Consider the following 15217-nt stretch of genomic DNA (forward strand, 5'->3'; position numbering starts at 1 on the left):
TCAGAATTCTTTAGCGCCCACATGAAGTCAGACACACAGTGATAAAAGCACCTCTAACCCCAAAGTGCCTACAACGTGAGGCGGATTCAGGGGAACCCTCCAGCTCATGAGACATCTAAACCTGGTTGTAAGCAAGGCTGAAGGACAAGACCAGCCACCCTAGTCTATCCATCCTCCTCCCTCCACACATGGGCCATGGCACATGGGCACCCATATGTGCCATCATCCACATACATACACAAATCAATAATTTCAAGAAGAAAAGCAAACTTTTCAGAGTATAAATGTGAAGTAGAATGAAAGGCTCAAAAACATTTCAGTTTCTACCATGTATTCTCACAGCATTTTGAACCTATCTTTAAACAAATGGCTATAGGTAAAGCTGTATGTTTGTGCTTCTACTCAATACCTTCTACAAATCAGACTGCAAGTTACAGTAGAGAAGACGCAGTCTTTTCTATACACAGGCAATCTACAGAATGGGAAAACATCTTTGCCAGCTACACATCTGTTGCGGTCAGGTTCACATTACTGGTAAAAATCACCCAACCAAGAGCAGCTTTTGGAAAAAAGCTTTTGGCTTACTGATGTGGGGACACTCCGTGATGGCAGAGAAAACAATGGCATGAGCAGAGGGTGGACATCAACTTCCTGACCAACATCAGGTGGACAACAGGAACAGGAGAGTGTGCCAAACACTGGCAAGGGGAAACTGGCTATAACACCCATAAGCACACCCCCAACAATATACTGCCTCCAGGAGACATTAATCCCCAAATCTTCATCAGCTGGGAACCTAGCATTCAGAACAGTTTATGGGGGACACCTGAATCAAACCACCCCAACTGCAAACAGAGATTTAATACCTAGAATATACAAAGAACCAAAAACAAAATAATAATAAAGATACAAATAATCCAATCAAAATAAAATGGGCTAATCAACTAAATGTAGATTTCCCAAAAAATGAAATACAAATGGCCAATAAACATCTAAAAACATGTTTTGCATCCTTAGCCATCAAGGAAATACAAATTAAAATTAATGAGAGTCCATTTTCCTCCAGTCAGAATGACTAATATCAAGAAATCAAAGAAGGTGGGCATGGTGGTGCATGCCTTTAATCCCAGCACTTGGGAGGCAGAGATGGGTGGATCACCATGAGTTTGAGACCATCCTGAGACTACATAGTGAATTCCAGGTCAGCCTGGACTAGAGCAAAACCCTACCTTGAAAAGACAAAAGACAAAACAAACAAACAAACAAAAAAATCAAATAACAATAATTCTGGGAAGGTGTGAAGAAAGAGGAACTTTTATCTACTGCTGGTAGGAATGTAAACTGGTACAGCCATTATGGAAATCAGTGTGGAGGTTGTGGAGACAGCTAAAAAAATCGGTTTACCGTATGACCCAGCTGCAAACGCTCCTGAACGTATGCTCTATGGACTCTACATATCACTACCACTGCAGACATACTTGCTCATTCATGTTTATTGCTGCTCTCTTCACAATAGCTTGAAAATGGAATCAGTCTAGAGGCCCACCAACTGATGAATGGATAGTGAAGACATGGTTCATATACACAATAAAATTTTGTTCATATGGAAAAAGGAAATGATGACCAATCTGGAAAAGACTATACTAAGTGAGGTAACCCAGGCTCAGAAAGTCAAACGCCACGTTTTCTCATATGCAGATCCTACTTCCAACGTTCAGATTTGTATTTAAGTTGGAGTAAGTCACTAGCAAAGGCTAGGAAGACACAAGGGGCTGGGAGGGACTTGCGGGAGGGTGTAATGGACGCGTGAGTAGAGATGTGGACTACTGGGCAGGAAAGGTCTACGTGGGGTCAGGGAAGAGGATGAAGGAGAGGAAGGCTATGAGGAGGATGAATCAAAACTCAAGACACTGGGGGCTGGACAGAAGCCTCAGCACTCAAAGGCACTTGCCTGCTAAGCCCGCTGGCCGGGTGTGATCCCCAGAACCCACATAAAGCCAGACACAGACAGTGCTGCACGCATCTGGAGCTTGTTTGCAGTGGCAGGAGGCCCAGGAGCATCCATTCTCTGTCTCTCTTTTTTTCTCTCATAAATAAATACTTGAAAAAAAACTAAAGATATTTTGAACAATCTATATGGATAGTTCTTTGTTATCTTATTAAAAATAGGTAATTTTTTTAAAAAGGGAATTTGGGTACAAGCACCCTGTGCGGGTGAACAATGATGAACTCAGAAATCACAGTTGTTACAGAACATGCCCAGTGCCAGGGCTGGGATACTGTGGTGGTTTGAATGTGAACATATGCCCCCATAGCCTCAAGCATGTTTGCTTTGAGCCTCCAGTGGATGGAACCCTGCTGGGGAAGAGATGTGTCATGTGGGTGGATCTTGTAGTGTGGCCATACAGGGTGTGTAGAAAACTGAATTCCAGCTGTTCATTTTGGCTAGCTGTTGACTCTCTCTCTCTCTCTGCTGTGGATGATGGAGTGGGCCAGCTTCTTCTGCCACAATGGAACCTCTCCTGGATTCTGTATGTCTGCAATAAACCCTTTCCTCCCACAAGGCACTTCTGGTCAGGTGTTTGTCCCGTCAATGAGAAAGTAATGCAACAGATACCCTTCCAGGGAGTTGTTGGTCAGAGAGAGACCCCTGTGGCCCCCAAACAATGCAGGCTGTTGACAAGGCTCTCAGTTGTCCACCAGAACTACACAGTAAGTCCCTATTGCTAAAGACACCATATGCTTCTGAGAAATCAAGTTAGAACTGAGCTGGGCACCTCCTCCCTACTCCTTCCTCCTGACTAGCGATCACCGTCAGGAAAGTGCTATGCAGCCTGTTAGGGGAGAAAAGTCAAGTCGTAACCAACACAGTAATGGAACCTGCAAGCTATCCAAGTGGCCACCGAGGGAAGATGTGCACACTAGTGAAAACAGCGGCCTAAATGTTATGATGGTAATCAACTGTTTCTGACTGGAACTGAGGCCGGCTCCATGGGAAGGAATTCATGGCTCACAGTGAAAACGTAGGCCAAGTCCTACAGCTGGGAAGGCCTGTAAGCTCTGGGGGAAGAAGGGAACTACTTACTACAGCTGTCTGGCTAAATGGATGCATTACGCCCACCAAAATGGCCTCTAAATGTTTATGTTTATGCTCATACATTAATGCCATTCTCACTTCTCATTAGAGAAGCTTCTCTTTTCAGATGGCAGTGACTACTGGGGAAACTCAAAACTCATCCAAGTGCTGAGAAGATGTGACAGTTCAGGGACAAGTGAGGAATTGGTGGAACAAAGAAGGTAAGCACCAAGGGATGGGAGGAGTGACTTGGAATGCTGTCTTCCAGACACAAAGTGGCTGTGGCTACCTACACAAGATCTGCGTAACAAGAGGGGGAACAACGCCAGAACAGTACAAGGACTAGTTGGAGAAAGGTGGCAGCTCAGTGGGAGGGGGACAAAGGAGGAGAGAGAGGAGACTGTGGTCAGGGTACGTCTTGTACACGGAGACTCTCAGTGAAAGGATAAAGAAAAGATCAGCACAGCTGAGAAAAAGAAACATGCGTAAGACTCCAAATACCCCTCGCTGCTATGTCTCTCCACCTACAGCTTCCAACATTCCACTCCTGCTTATCTGCTGTCATTATGGGCTAGATTCTATTTTTCATAGAGTTTCACATAGACTCTTAACTGAACTCATTCATAAAGGATGTTTCATGATTCATCTATGCTGTTTTATGCATCAGTGATTCATTATTTCTTGTTGCCGAATAATAGTATCACAATATGTTTTATTCATCAATTAATGGACCCTTGAGTCATTTTCAATCCAGGGCTACTTGGAGGAAATGAAAAGAAGTATTATGAGCATTCTTATATAAGGTTTTGTTTGGTTTTGGTTTTTCAAGGTAGGGGTTTGCTTTAGCCCACACGGACCTGGAATTCACCATGTGCTCTCAGGGTGGCCTTGGACTCAGTGATCCTCCTACCTCTACCTGTTAAAAATGCAACATTTTCTGGGTGTGGTGGTACATGCCTTTAATCCCAGTACTCAGGAGGCAGAGGTAGGAGATTTGCTGTGAGTTTGAGGCCACCCTGAGAATACAGAGTGAATTCCAGGTCAGCCTGAGCTAGAGTGAGACCCTACCTCAAAAAAACAAAAATAAAACAAACAAAAAATATCCACTAAAATAAGAATAGAAAATGTAAAGTCTAGGGCTGGGAAGATGGCTTAGTGGTTAAGCCACTTGCCTAAGAAGCCTAAGAACACATGTTCATACTTCCCAGATCCCATATAAGCGAGACACACAAGGCAACAGAAACATCTGGAGTCCAACTGCAATGGCTGGGGCCCCTGGTATGCCATTCCTCTCTCTCAGTTTACTTAGTCTGTCTGTTTTACATGATGGTATCACCTGGCAAGTTGAAATATACTCTTCTGAGTATGCCAAGTTTGTAAAAATAAGCAAATGAGTAACTGACTACAGGTAGATTTCTCACTGTTAGCAAAAGAAAATAAAAATACAGAAGGAAAAAAATCACAAAGACATATGTGGGAAAAATATTTTGTGGCAAAAGACTAAAATCAGTGTATCCTTATAAATTTGAAGCATTAATAACAAGGTCTTAATATATATGTACATATGCAAGTACAGAGAGATTTCTGTGTGCGTGTCTTCACATACCTTTCTCAGTTCTGAGAAAGAAATAGCTGCACTAACAAAGTTCACAAGGCATACCACATGGTCAAATCTTGGTTTGTAAATACTGTAATTATCCAATAATGACACCTAGGAAATTTTGTAGACATGGCTGGCTGTGGGACTGAAGTACAAAATGAATTTGGAAGAACTTGTTACAAGCAGACAGGAACTGCTCAAAGAATCATTCAAACACGTCAAGCGGAGAAGCCAGCTTAAATAAAGAAGCAAGTGTCCCCAGCTGAGAGCCTGTGAGCATCAAAATCAACAATGGGAGAGATGGACTCAATAAGCAGCCCACAGTCCAGTAAGAGTACCTGGGATGGTTTCTATTAACTGTCAACTCACAGGACCTGACCTAGAGTACAGAGGAAACAAGACTCAAGACACACCTGGGATGGATTATCCTGACTAGGTTAAGTGAGGAGAAAAGACGTCCACCTCACACCCTGAGAACCCGGACTGGACGCAGAAGGAGAAAGCTGGCGGAGAACTGCCGGCCCTGCTCTCGGCCTCCTGCCAGCACTCAGCACCATCATTCCCGCTGCCAAGCTTTCCCGTCATGGCGGTCTGTGGTCTGTCCCCTCGAATCACACGACAAATAAACCCCTCTTTCCTGAAGTAGCTTCGGGTCAGATAGTTGGTCACAGCAATGACAAAGTAGCAAATACAGCAACAAACATTGACTCACATCATCCGCAGAGTTTCAAAATTCAAATTTCCATACTTAAAAACACATTCACATACCTTTTCCTAAGTGTGTGTTTATGCTCATATACCTAGCTGTTCCCGTAAGGCTCTTGTGCTCCCTGTATGGTATATGTTTCTTTGTCTCTGGATCAATATATTCCTTTGCCAAACCAAAATCTATAATATGAATAACTTGCTGGGTATGAGTTCCCGGTCGTCCCATTAAGAAGTTTTCCGGTTTGACATCTCTGTATATCAAGTTCTTTGAATGGACATATTCCATACGAGAAATCTTAGTTTGTTAAAAAGAAAAAAAAGAAAGAAAGAAGAGAATTGTTATCTTAGGTTTTGATTACCAAAAGAAATTAAGATAAAGCCAGGACAGAACTTTCACAATGAAAATATTAAAAAAGGAAAAAATTTAGAAAATGTTTCAGTCCTTCAAAAGTTAACCTGATGTTAACCTATAATCCTATATGTATATATATCTATCTATGATTTCAATTATTTGTCTTTATTCTCTTCTCCCTGTTTTCCTTTCTTCTTTTCTCTCTCTCTCTCCTTCTTTCCGTCTCAAATCAATAAATAAATACTTTTTCAAAAAAAGAACATGAAATTAAAAAACACTGGATTCTAAGTCTAGGAACAAAAAATCATATTTATAACTGTTTTGTCATATAAAATATCACAAAATAGAACATTATAAATAAGATAATTGCTTTACTTTCTAACAACCAAGACTAAGAATGCAATCAAACATGCACTCACAGGACCATCTATAGTTTACCTACCAACAAACCTTGGATCATAGTCCATGAACTGGGCTTTAATTAATGATATATTATGAACATTGTCCAGGTCATGAGATTCTTTTAATACATACTTTTAAGAGCTGAGCATTATTTTATGGTTTTTAATAATCTATCCACTTCACCCTGTAAATTCTACACTTTAGGGCTGTTTCCCCTTTTTTAAAATCTACCCTTGTACATAAACCTTCATGTAACTCAAATATTTCCAGCATCATTGGTAAATTAATAAGTCAATGAGAAAAAATAACTGGAAGAACTTCTGCAGCCCATTTGCATTGGCAGTTACTTCCAGGCTGGCTGGAAATCACTTAAGACCGTTTTCCCATAGGTTCGCTGAATGCAAATCACCTCGTCAGACGCTTGAGTTTGCTTCTCTGATTAGGTCAAATCCATGCTCAAGACTAAAAGCTTACTTGTGAATGCTCTCTTTCAAAGTTTTCATCTCATGTAAGAAAAGTAACTTCTTAAAACAAATACAACGAAACAATTCTTAAGTGACCTACTTATACTTAAATCTTAAAGCAGTTAAGACATTAATTTTAATATAACCAAAATTCACTTGTCTCAGTCATATTAAAATGCATGCATACTAAAAAGACAACATAAAAAGTACAGATATTTGTGTTAGGTAGGTCAAATGCTCTGTAAGATGTCACATAATTTGAATAGAACTTTTCAATTAAATGTGTGAGCAATGCATGTCGGGCACAAGGCCGGCCTCAGCTGCACAGGGAGTTAAGGGACAAATCCGGGCAACCTGAGACCTATAAAAAAGAGGGGAGATTGTGACCAATGAACCAGGCTGTGGTTCAACTTCAAGATACACTGCTCTACTTACCAGCTGTATAGCTATCATGAGCACTGTTTTCAGAGAAAATGTCCTATCACACAAGTCAAATAAATCTTCCAAACTAGGTCCCAGCAGTTCCAGCACCATAGCATTGTATTTACCACAAGGGCCAAAATAGTAAACTTGAGGTATGCCATCTAGGGAAAAAGAAAAACCCATTTAATAAATTCATCATATTAAGTATGAAACCTTTTCCCTAGAAATTAATAAACAATATTTAAGTGTTTCTAATTTCAAGTCTTGTAGCTATTTCCAGAAAGAAAATAAGCTTTGCTTGCAAAGCCCAACAACCTGAGTCTGATTCCCCAGGACCCACGTAAAGCCTCAGGCCCAGCGTGGAGCATGCACCCCGAGCTCCTCTGCAGAGGAGGCCCTGGCGCTCATTCATACTCTTATCCTCTCTCCCTGCACGTGAGATAAAAGTACAGGTTCCCAGTTTGTTTCTAGCATGGTAAGACTCTCAACAGAAGAAACAACTAGACCATGTTATCTCTTGTTTTAGGACACCAAATACTTCTTTATGCATCCAAAGAAAACAACACTAATTCCAAGTATAAAGACTGCTATCAGAGACTAGGGATATGGCTTAGTTATAAAGCATTTACTACACAAGGGTGAGAAGTGGAGTTAAGATGCCCAGCACCTACTTAACTGGTGGTTGGGCATGGCCGCGACCTATAATGCCAGCAAAGGAGACAGAGGTAGGGGGTCCCTGGGGCAAGCTGGTTAACAAGACTCATCAAACCCGCGAGGTGTGACCTCAAGTGAGAGGTGACACCTCAGTGAAATACAGAGGAGAGCAATGGAAGAAGACACCCAAAGTCTACCTCTGGCCTTCACATGCACACACCTGTACATGCACACCACAAGACAAGACACACAGGAAAAAGACTAATGCTATCTGTGTTATATATTGAGAATCAACAAATCACCAATAAATACGTCTAGTGATCAATTTACCTAATACTCACTCACATATTTACTCATCATGAGAAATCGTGAAAATGAAATTCTTTCACTACAACAGTTTTGTGCCATATGATTTCTTAATTTTTAAAAGAGAACAATGTTTCCAAGTACAATTTTTAAAAAACCTTTTTTTTAATAAACAACTTTGGAAAGTGATTCATTCTTGTTGCTAACTGATCATATCATTCTGAATACAAACGACTGCAATGGCAGATTAGAAAACACCTAGAAGGCCTCTGAGTCTGGCCTAGCGTTCCCTGTCTCACTCCTTCCCTCTCTCACGGCCCTCCACAGTACCAGCTGACATACGAGCAGCCAGTTGTAAATGTGAAGATGAGTCAGCTAGAAGCACACTGGGAGCAAGGTTAAAACGCAGTGACCATGGTAGGGGCCAGGCTACGGAAACAAGTTCAACGTGCACAACAGTTTTCCAGAAGCAGACACCTTCTCCTGTGCATGTGTGTATAAACACTGCTGGAGTGCATGCATGCGTGCACGCACACAACCCATCACACACTTGTGCCACTTCCCCTTGATACTGAGAATCACTATCTTGGTTTAAGCGACTCCTATGATAGCCGGTATTTCTCATGTGTCATCCACTCATATGTAAAAGCTGAGAAAATGCTCAGTAATACTGAATGGCTTTCTAAAGTTCACTCCAGCGCTGGAATCCTGCTTTGACTATTAAGATACATAATGTATATCGAGAGTCTTCCTAACAGTTATTGGCAAGTAGGTCTTTGCAACAGCTCTCAGCTACCAAGCTTTTAAAAACTCTTCCCATTGTACTATTCTTATTTTTTTAATACCATAGAAAGTTGATAATTTCTATATTCTCAAATTAACAAGTTCTAATAACTCATTTCCACTCTTCTGTTTTATGCTTCCCGTCTGCAAGGTTCAAGGGAAGTAGATCATCAAAGCTGGTTAGAACTATATTTAGGATGTGAAAACATAAACGAGTTTTGAAGTTCTTTAATGATAAGACTGACAAAGAGCTCCTCTAACTCCTGACTCATCACCTGCATTCCTAATAAAGCTGTGAAGAAATCCTCTGAATAAGATATCAATAGGCTTCAATTTATTAAATGACCAAAATTTTTAGTGGTTGGTATTTTTCATATCTTTTGAAGACAGGTCTTCAAAAGCTCCCAAAACTGGAAGTAACTTAAATATCACTGTCTTTATTCACTACTTACTAAACATCTATGAAATCCTTATGGAACTGTTTTAGATATTATATACATAAAAGAAAATAAGGTACCATAACTCAGGAGTTAGTCCAGAAATAAAAGGTTGGGTAATCATCCCAAAATCCATCAAAGTAATTCACCATAATAACAGAAGAAATGTGCACTATACTAAGAGATTATTTAACAGATACCAAAACATCTATGACAACTCTCAGCAAAATCTGAACTACAAATTGTCTAAATCTACAATAAACTACAAGCTCACATCATTGTGACCTTTGAAAGACTGGGTGCTTTTCCATTAATGACTAGGAGCAGACAAGAACTTGCATTTAACTCTATTCAACAGTGCTCTAAATAAAAATTACAGGGTCCACTGTTTTGTACTAGGCTCCTACAGTGGGCCCCAGCAGCACAAACTGAAAATCAAAATGGAATGCCCAAGCTCAAGTTCTATGTCGCCATACCGAAGACAAGCCTGGTTACCTGACCTCACAAGCAATTAGGAGAAATGCAAGAAAAATTAACCTGATGTCAGTCAGTCACAGGTCTATTCTCTCTCTGTCTTCATTAACTTGCCAGGAAATCAACCCTGAAATGAGTGGTCTGCTTCTGGTTCTTTGCTTCTGCTTGTTTCAGCGTTTCTTTGTCTATAAAACCAACCTATTCTGCTCAGCTCATTAGAATACTTGATGCTACTTTCTGTAAGGACAGAACTGCTGCATGTTAAGCATGGTGGCAGAGACCTGAGAAGCTGGGGGAATAGATCCTAAGTTCCACCTAGGCAACTCAGCTAGGATATTGTGGTAAACAAAAAAAGTGGGGGCTGGGGAGGGCTCGAGATAGAGTTCAGTTGGTGGCATGCTGGTCCAGCATGCAGGAGGCCCTGGGCTCAAGCCACCGCACCACGTAACCCAGCGTGGCAGTGCACGCCTGCGGGCCCAGCACGCGGGATGTAGAGGCAGGGGTCGGGAGTTCAAAGGTGGTCTCACCCAGATACAGGTTCAGAGGCCAGGCTGGACTACATGAAATCTTGTTCTAAGAAAAGAAAAGAAGACAGACGTGGCGGCGCACGCCTTTAATCCCAGCACTCGGGAAGCAGAAGTAGGAGGATCACTGTGAGTTCGAGGCCACCGAGTACATAGTGAATTCCAGGTCAGCCTGGGCTAGAGTGAGACCCTACCTCAAAAAAACAAAAACAAACAAAAGAAATAGGCTTGTTGCTTGGCATGTAACTCAGTGGCAGAATGCTTGTCTAATATGCAGAAGGCCAAGGTTTTGATCCCCAGACTTGGGGTCAGGGAAAAACAAAGCTCCTTTCTAGCTGGGCGTGGTGGCGCACGCCTTTAATCCCAGCACTCAAGGCAGAGGTAGAAGGATCACTGTGAGTTTGGGGCCACCCTGAGCCTACATGGTGAGTTCCAGGTCAGTCTAGTCTGGAGTGAGACCATACCTCGGAAAAAAAAAAAAAAAAGGCAATAAAAAAAGAATGCATAAACTATTACTTCTGGGGAGATGGCTTATCAGTTTAAAATGCTTGTTTGCAAAACCCGGTATTCACGTAAAGTGAATACACAAAGAGGTGTCCGTGGTGCCTGGAGTACAAGTGAAGTGGCAAGAGGCCTCAGAGGGCCCCTCCCATTCACTCTCTCTCACACGTGCTCTCTCCCTTGAGTGCGCATGTGCTCGTTCAAGTGCGCGCGCGCGCGCGCTCTCTCTCTCTCTCTCTCTCTCTCTCTCTCTCTCTCTCTCTCTCTCTCACATACACACACACACACAGAGATAAATGAATAAATGCAAATATTAATAAAAATAAACTATTACTGCAAAAAATGTGAAATTTGGGCTGGCGAGATAGCTTAGCAATTAAGGCACTTGTCTCAAAGCCACAGGACCCAGGTTCAATTCCCCAGAACCCACAGAAGCCAGATGCACAAAATGGTGCATGAGTGTGGAGCTTGTTTTCAGTGACTACAGGCCCTCTGTCCCCTTTCTCTCTCAAATAAATAAATAAAACTAAAATATATTTTAAAATGTGAAATTTATTACCAATAATAAAATCTAAACTTTCATGTGATTAATTAGAATTTCAATAGCCTTAACAGCTTCATAAAGCTTAAAAGCTTATTCTGATGAAACTTTAGTGTATTATTTTCAATTTGGACAAGGAAACTTATCAACATTTGAAATACATTTCAACAAGAGGCCAATGTAATATTATACTTAGGAAAGTGATACCTTCAAAACGCAAAAGAGCTTCTAACTGTATTTCAAATGAACTTTAAGAATCTACCACTTTTCAGGGTAAGAAGATAACATCGTCAGTCAATAAAGTACTTGCCCTTGCAAGCATAAGGAGACATGCTCAATGCCCAGAACCCAGGTAAATACAACTAAGCATAGAGATGTAGAGTGGGAGGTGGCAGGAGGATTTTAGGAGCTTGCTGGCCAACCAGTGTAACCCGTGAGATCCAGGCCAGTGAGAGACTCTGACTCCTGATAAAAACTGGGCAATAGGCAGAAATACTCTTTGCAAGGGGAGATAACTTGACTCTAAAATCACAGGACCTAGCTGGTGAGCCCCAATTAGATTGGCCCTACAGTGAGCTGTTGGTCAGGGAGACCCATGAGGCCCCGAAATAATGCAAGCCATCGCCAAAGCCCTTGGTTCCCCACCAGAACTAGATGTAAGGCACCACTGCTGAAGACACCACAGGCTGTGAGCACAGGCTGGGGAGCGAACACACTGGAGCTGAGAACGATGCTAGCTCCCCGAGGGCTAACCATCATAGTGCTACACAGTGCTATGTGAGCTACCGGGAGAATGGTCACCAACAACGTGAACACGGAGGGATCTTGCAAGCTAAAGAAAAAAATCAACCAGCTGAGCAAGATGTACACACCTGTGCTATAGTGGCACACAGACTAGGGAGGTAATCAAATTCTCTGACTGGATATGAGGCCCACTCAGGAGAGGAGAATTCACACCTAGCTCTGAGAACCAAGATGGAACCCTATGGATAGGAAGGTCACAGAAGCTCCCACTGTTCTTTGGCTAAGAAGAGAAGGTATGCCCTTTGGAAAGACTGTTTACCTCCTACGCCCCTGTGATCCATACTACTCACTCGTTTGGAGAATCCGCTATTTCTCACAGATGGCAGCAAGAACTGGGGAGAACCAAGATCCATCAGTATGATAAACGACAGCCAACTGCCTAGCACAAGGCAAGCCATCTCTACCACATCTGCCAGAGCCCAGGAGACACTGCAGAGGAAGGGGCAATTGCAACCTGCATGCTGTCCTCACGGCTAACCGAGAACCAGCAATAGGTGATGGCAACAGGCACCAAGGACACTCAAACCTCCTCAAAGAGGATGTAGAGAGCTCAGCACTAAAGGAGACTTACAACATGCCCACCAAGACTCAAGGTATTATGAAGGGAGTGTGCAAGACTGTAAAGCCATAGAGTGGCGACATGCATCCTAAGCAGGAATAGTAGAAGAGGGGCCAGTTGGGAAGGAGTTCAGTAGAAGGATGACAAGAGGTTATTGGAAGTAAATGTGCCCGAAATATATTATGTACACGTATGAAATTTTCAAAAAATAAATTAATTTTAAAACTTAAAATCTATATTGCTAAATGCATTAATACAAAATTTCAAACTCACTATCACTGAAATGGTTACTCACTTGCATATGCTCTTGGGAAAACAACGCAAAATTCTATGCCACAGGAAGAAACAGACAACTCCACCAAATATGTTGTAATGAAGAAACTGCATTTCATTAAGTCTGGGGAAATATGCCCTACCTGTGTTACGTGGAAGCTGCACAAGCAAGAGCACTGCAGTTGGCAGAAGGTGAGCGCACAAGGGGAGCTCGGCGAAGCCGGGACATGAAGGCAGCGTGGCACGCAGCAGAAAAATTTCCCATAATTTCCCCCCAAACTCAAAACCTGCACTCCTCACTTAGGTATGAAAATTACGTGATTATTAGTTTCCTAGGATTACTGTAACAAGCTATAACGCGTTTGATGACTTAGAACAACAGTCAGGGTCACAGGCTGCAGTACGGCAGGACCATGCTTCCGTGACCAGCAGTAACCCCAGAAGCCCGCCACAGAAACTGCTGCAAACATTCCATACCTCACTCGTCTCGTTCCAATCTCTGCCTCATGGTCATATTTTCTTCCCTTTTTCTGGCTATGCCAAATAGCTATGTGCCTTGCTTATAAAGACAAGACACTTGCAACTGTGAGGCGGGTTTGCCCACACAGTGTCCGGTACACTCCTGCCATCGCAAATGTTTGTCAATTGGTTACGATTATTATGCAGACTTTTTTTTTTTAAAGAACCACTTTTCAGCCCATCACATGATGCCAGCAACAATAATGAGAAAAAGATTAATATGGGAACTAAAAGCAGTTCATATTCTTCAAGCAGTTCTATTACAACGTTCTCTACTTATATTAACTCCAACATGAAGAGCTCCAAATTCATGTTCTTTTTTGAAAAGGAATGCATACTAAGACAATATCTACTAAGTAGTGCTAGGAAAGATGATGTGCTTTAGTCAAACTTACAACAGTATTCCTTGAAACTAAGGAGTCATTGTCATGAAAATCTGTATTATTCCAAACTTAAATGTTAATGTGAGACTTTACCTCCAGATCCTAACTGCTTGTAGAACCTGTATTCCAAATGTAGCTGCGGTGCTCTGGATTTCATGGGCTCCTAGTCAGAGAACAAGTGAATAAACAAAAGACATTTAAGTTTTGAGATGAGTGTAGGCCCCAATTCCAAATGTTCTCAATTTTAGTGTCAACTCTTGTACACTGTAATATTCTACTAGGCATCTTGTAGATCCATATAAAATCAACTTTGGTCTCAATGTAAAATATACTGATGCCATCTCTAAAAGTACGTAACTATTAAGTCAGCTATCAGAAGAACCAACAGAACTATGAAAAAAGTACTCACCAAAGTTAAAGAAATCAGTTTGTCAGAAAATATAACGAGAGAGAGAGAGATTACAGGAAGTAGAAGGTAAATAGAAAACCTATACAGAATGAATTTTGAATACAAAACAGAAAATACACATCACTAGAAATCTCAACAACACAGCAAAGTCTGAAATGTACTTGACAGTAGTCTAGGCAGCCAGGGCAGAGAAGAGCGAGCGCGACACCTGGTGAGAGCAGCATGCCTCAGGCGCAGCACAACGACAATGACGATGCCAAACCTACATGACAAAGCTACACCAAGACGAACATGACAGAACTGCCACCCAAAGGTTTCAAAGAAAGTATTAAAAAGCCACCGGAGCAGGGCATGGTGGCACATGCCTACTGAGGAAGGAGGGGCTCTGTAGGTTTGAGAGCAACTTTAGACTACACAGTGAATTCTAGGTCAGCCTGGGCTACAGTAAGACCTACTTCTAAACAATAACAACAACAACAACAAAGCACTGGAATCATAACAGTTGTTATGAAGACACTATAACAAGCTTAATTCTTGAGGGGCAAGACAGGATGGTAGTTAGGAGCTAATAGTGAAACTAATTTGTATTGGGTTTAGTCAAGCTACCACTTAACTAGTTATGTGATGTCTGCCAAGTTAATTAATGTCCTATCTTTCAGTTCCTCACCTGTAAAAAAGGGCTAAAGGTTTGCCTTTCTTCCCTGCCTACTACTTATGTACATATGTGTATGTAGTATATACAAATATATACGCATGCTGTCTTCCATATAGAGCTACATTACCTATAATATTTGGTAATATGAAAAATATAATCTTAAGACGCAATATGACACAAGATAGCCACTTTCTCCATCACAACTGAAGCAGAATTTAGACCTTACTCAATCACTAGTAACAAAAAGTTAAAAAAAAATAAGGAAGTTGATCTGGTTTACTTTAATTATTTTAACTTGATTCCAGTACTTTATTGGCAAGAAAATCCTATTATACCACCAAATAACCAAAATATGTCATTTTCCTGAGTA

The 15217-nt window shown here is 41.5% G+C and overlaps 1 protein-coding gene across 11 annotated transcripts in view; it reads right to left on the bottom strand.

The window, feature by feature from the left end:
• Positions 1-15217, bottom strand: part of Csnk1g3 (casein kinase 1 gamma 3) — an 84997-nt gene that overhangs the window by 28106 nt on the left and 41674 nt on the right. For all 11 annotated transcript variants that reach the window (XM_045130780.1, XM_045130783.1, XM_004669186.2 and 8 more), the window contains exons 4-6: positions 13877-13946; positions 7038-7186; positions 5445-5679 (exon numbers count right to left, since the gene is read on the bottom strand). In XM_045130780.1, coding sequence (XP_044986715.1) covers positions 5445-5679; positions 7038-7186; positions 13877-13946 — 454 coding nt within the window. The remainder of the gene's footprint in view (positions 1-5444; positions 5680-7037; positions 7187-13876; positions 13947-15217) is intronic.

Source organism: Jaculus jaculus, chromosome 12 (genome assembly GCF_020740685.1).
Source record: "Jaculus jaculus isolate mJacJac1 chromosome 12, mJacJac1.mat.Y.cur, whole genome shotgun sequence".
NCBI classification, from domain to species: Eukaryota; Metazoa; Chordata; class Mammalia; order Rodentia; family Dipodidae; genus Jaculus; species Jaculus jaculus.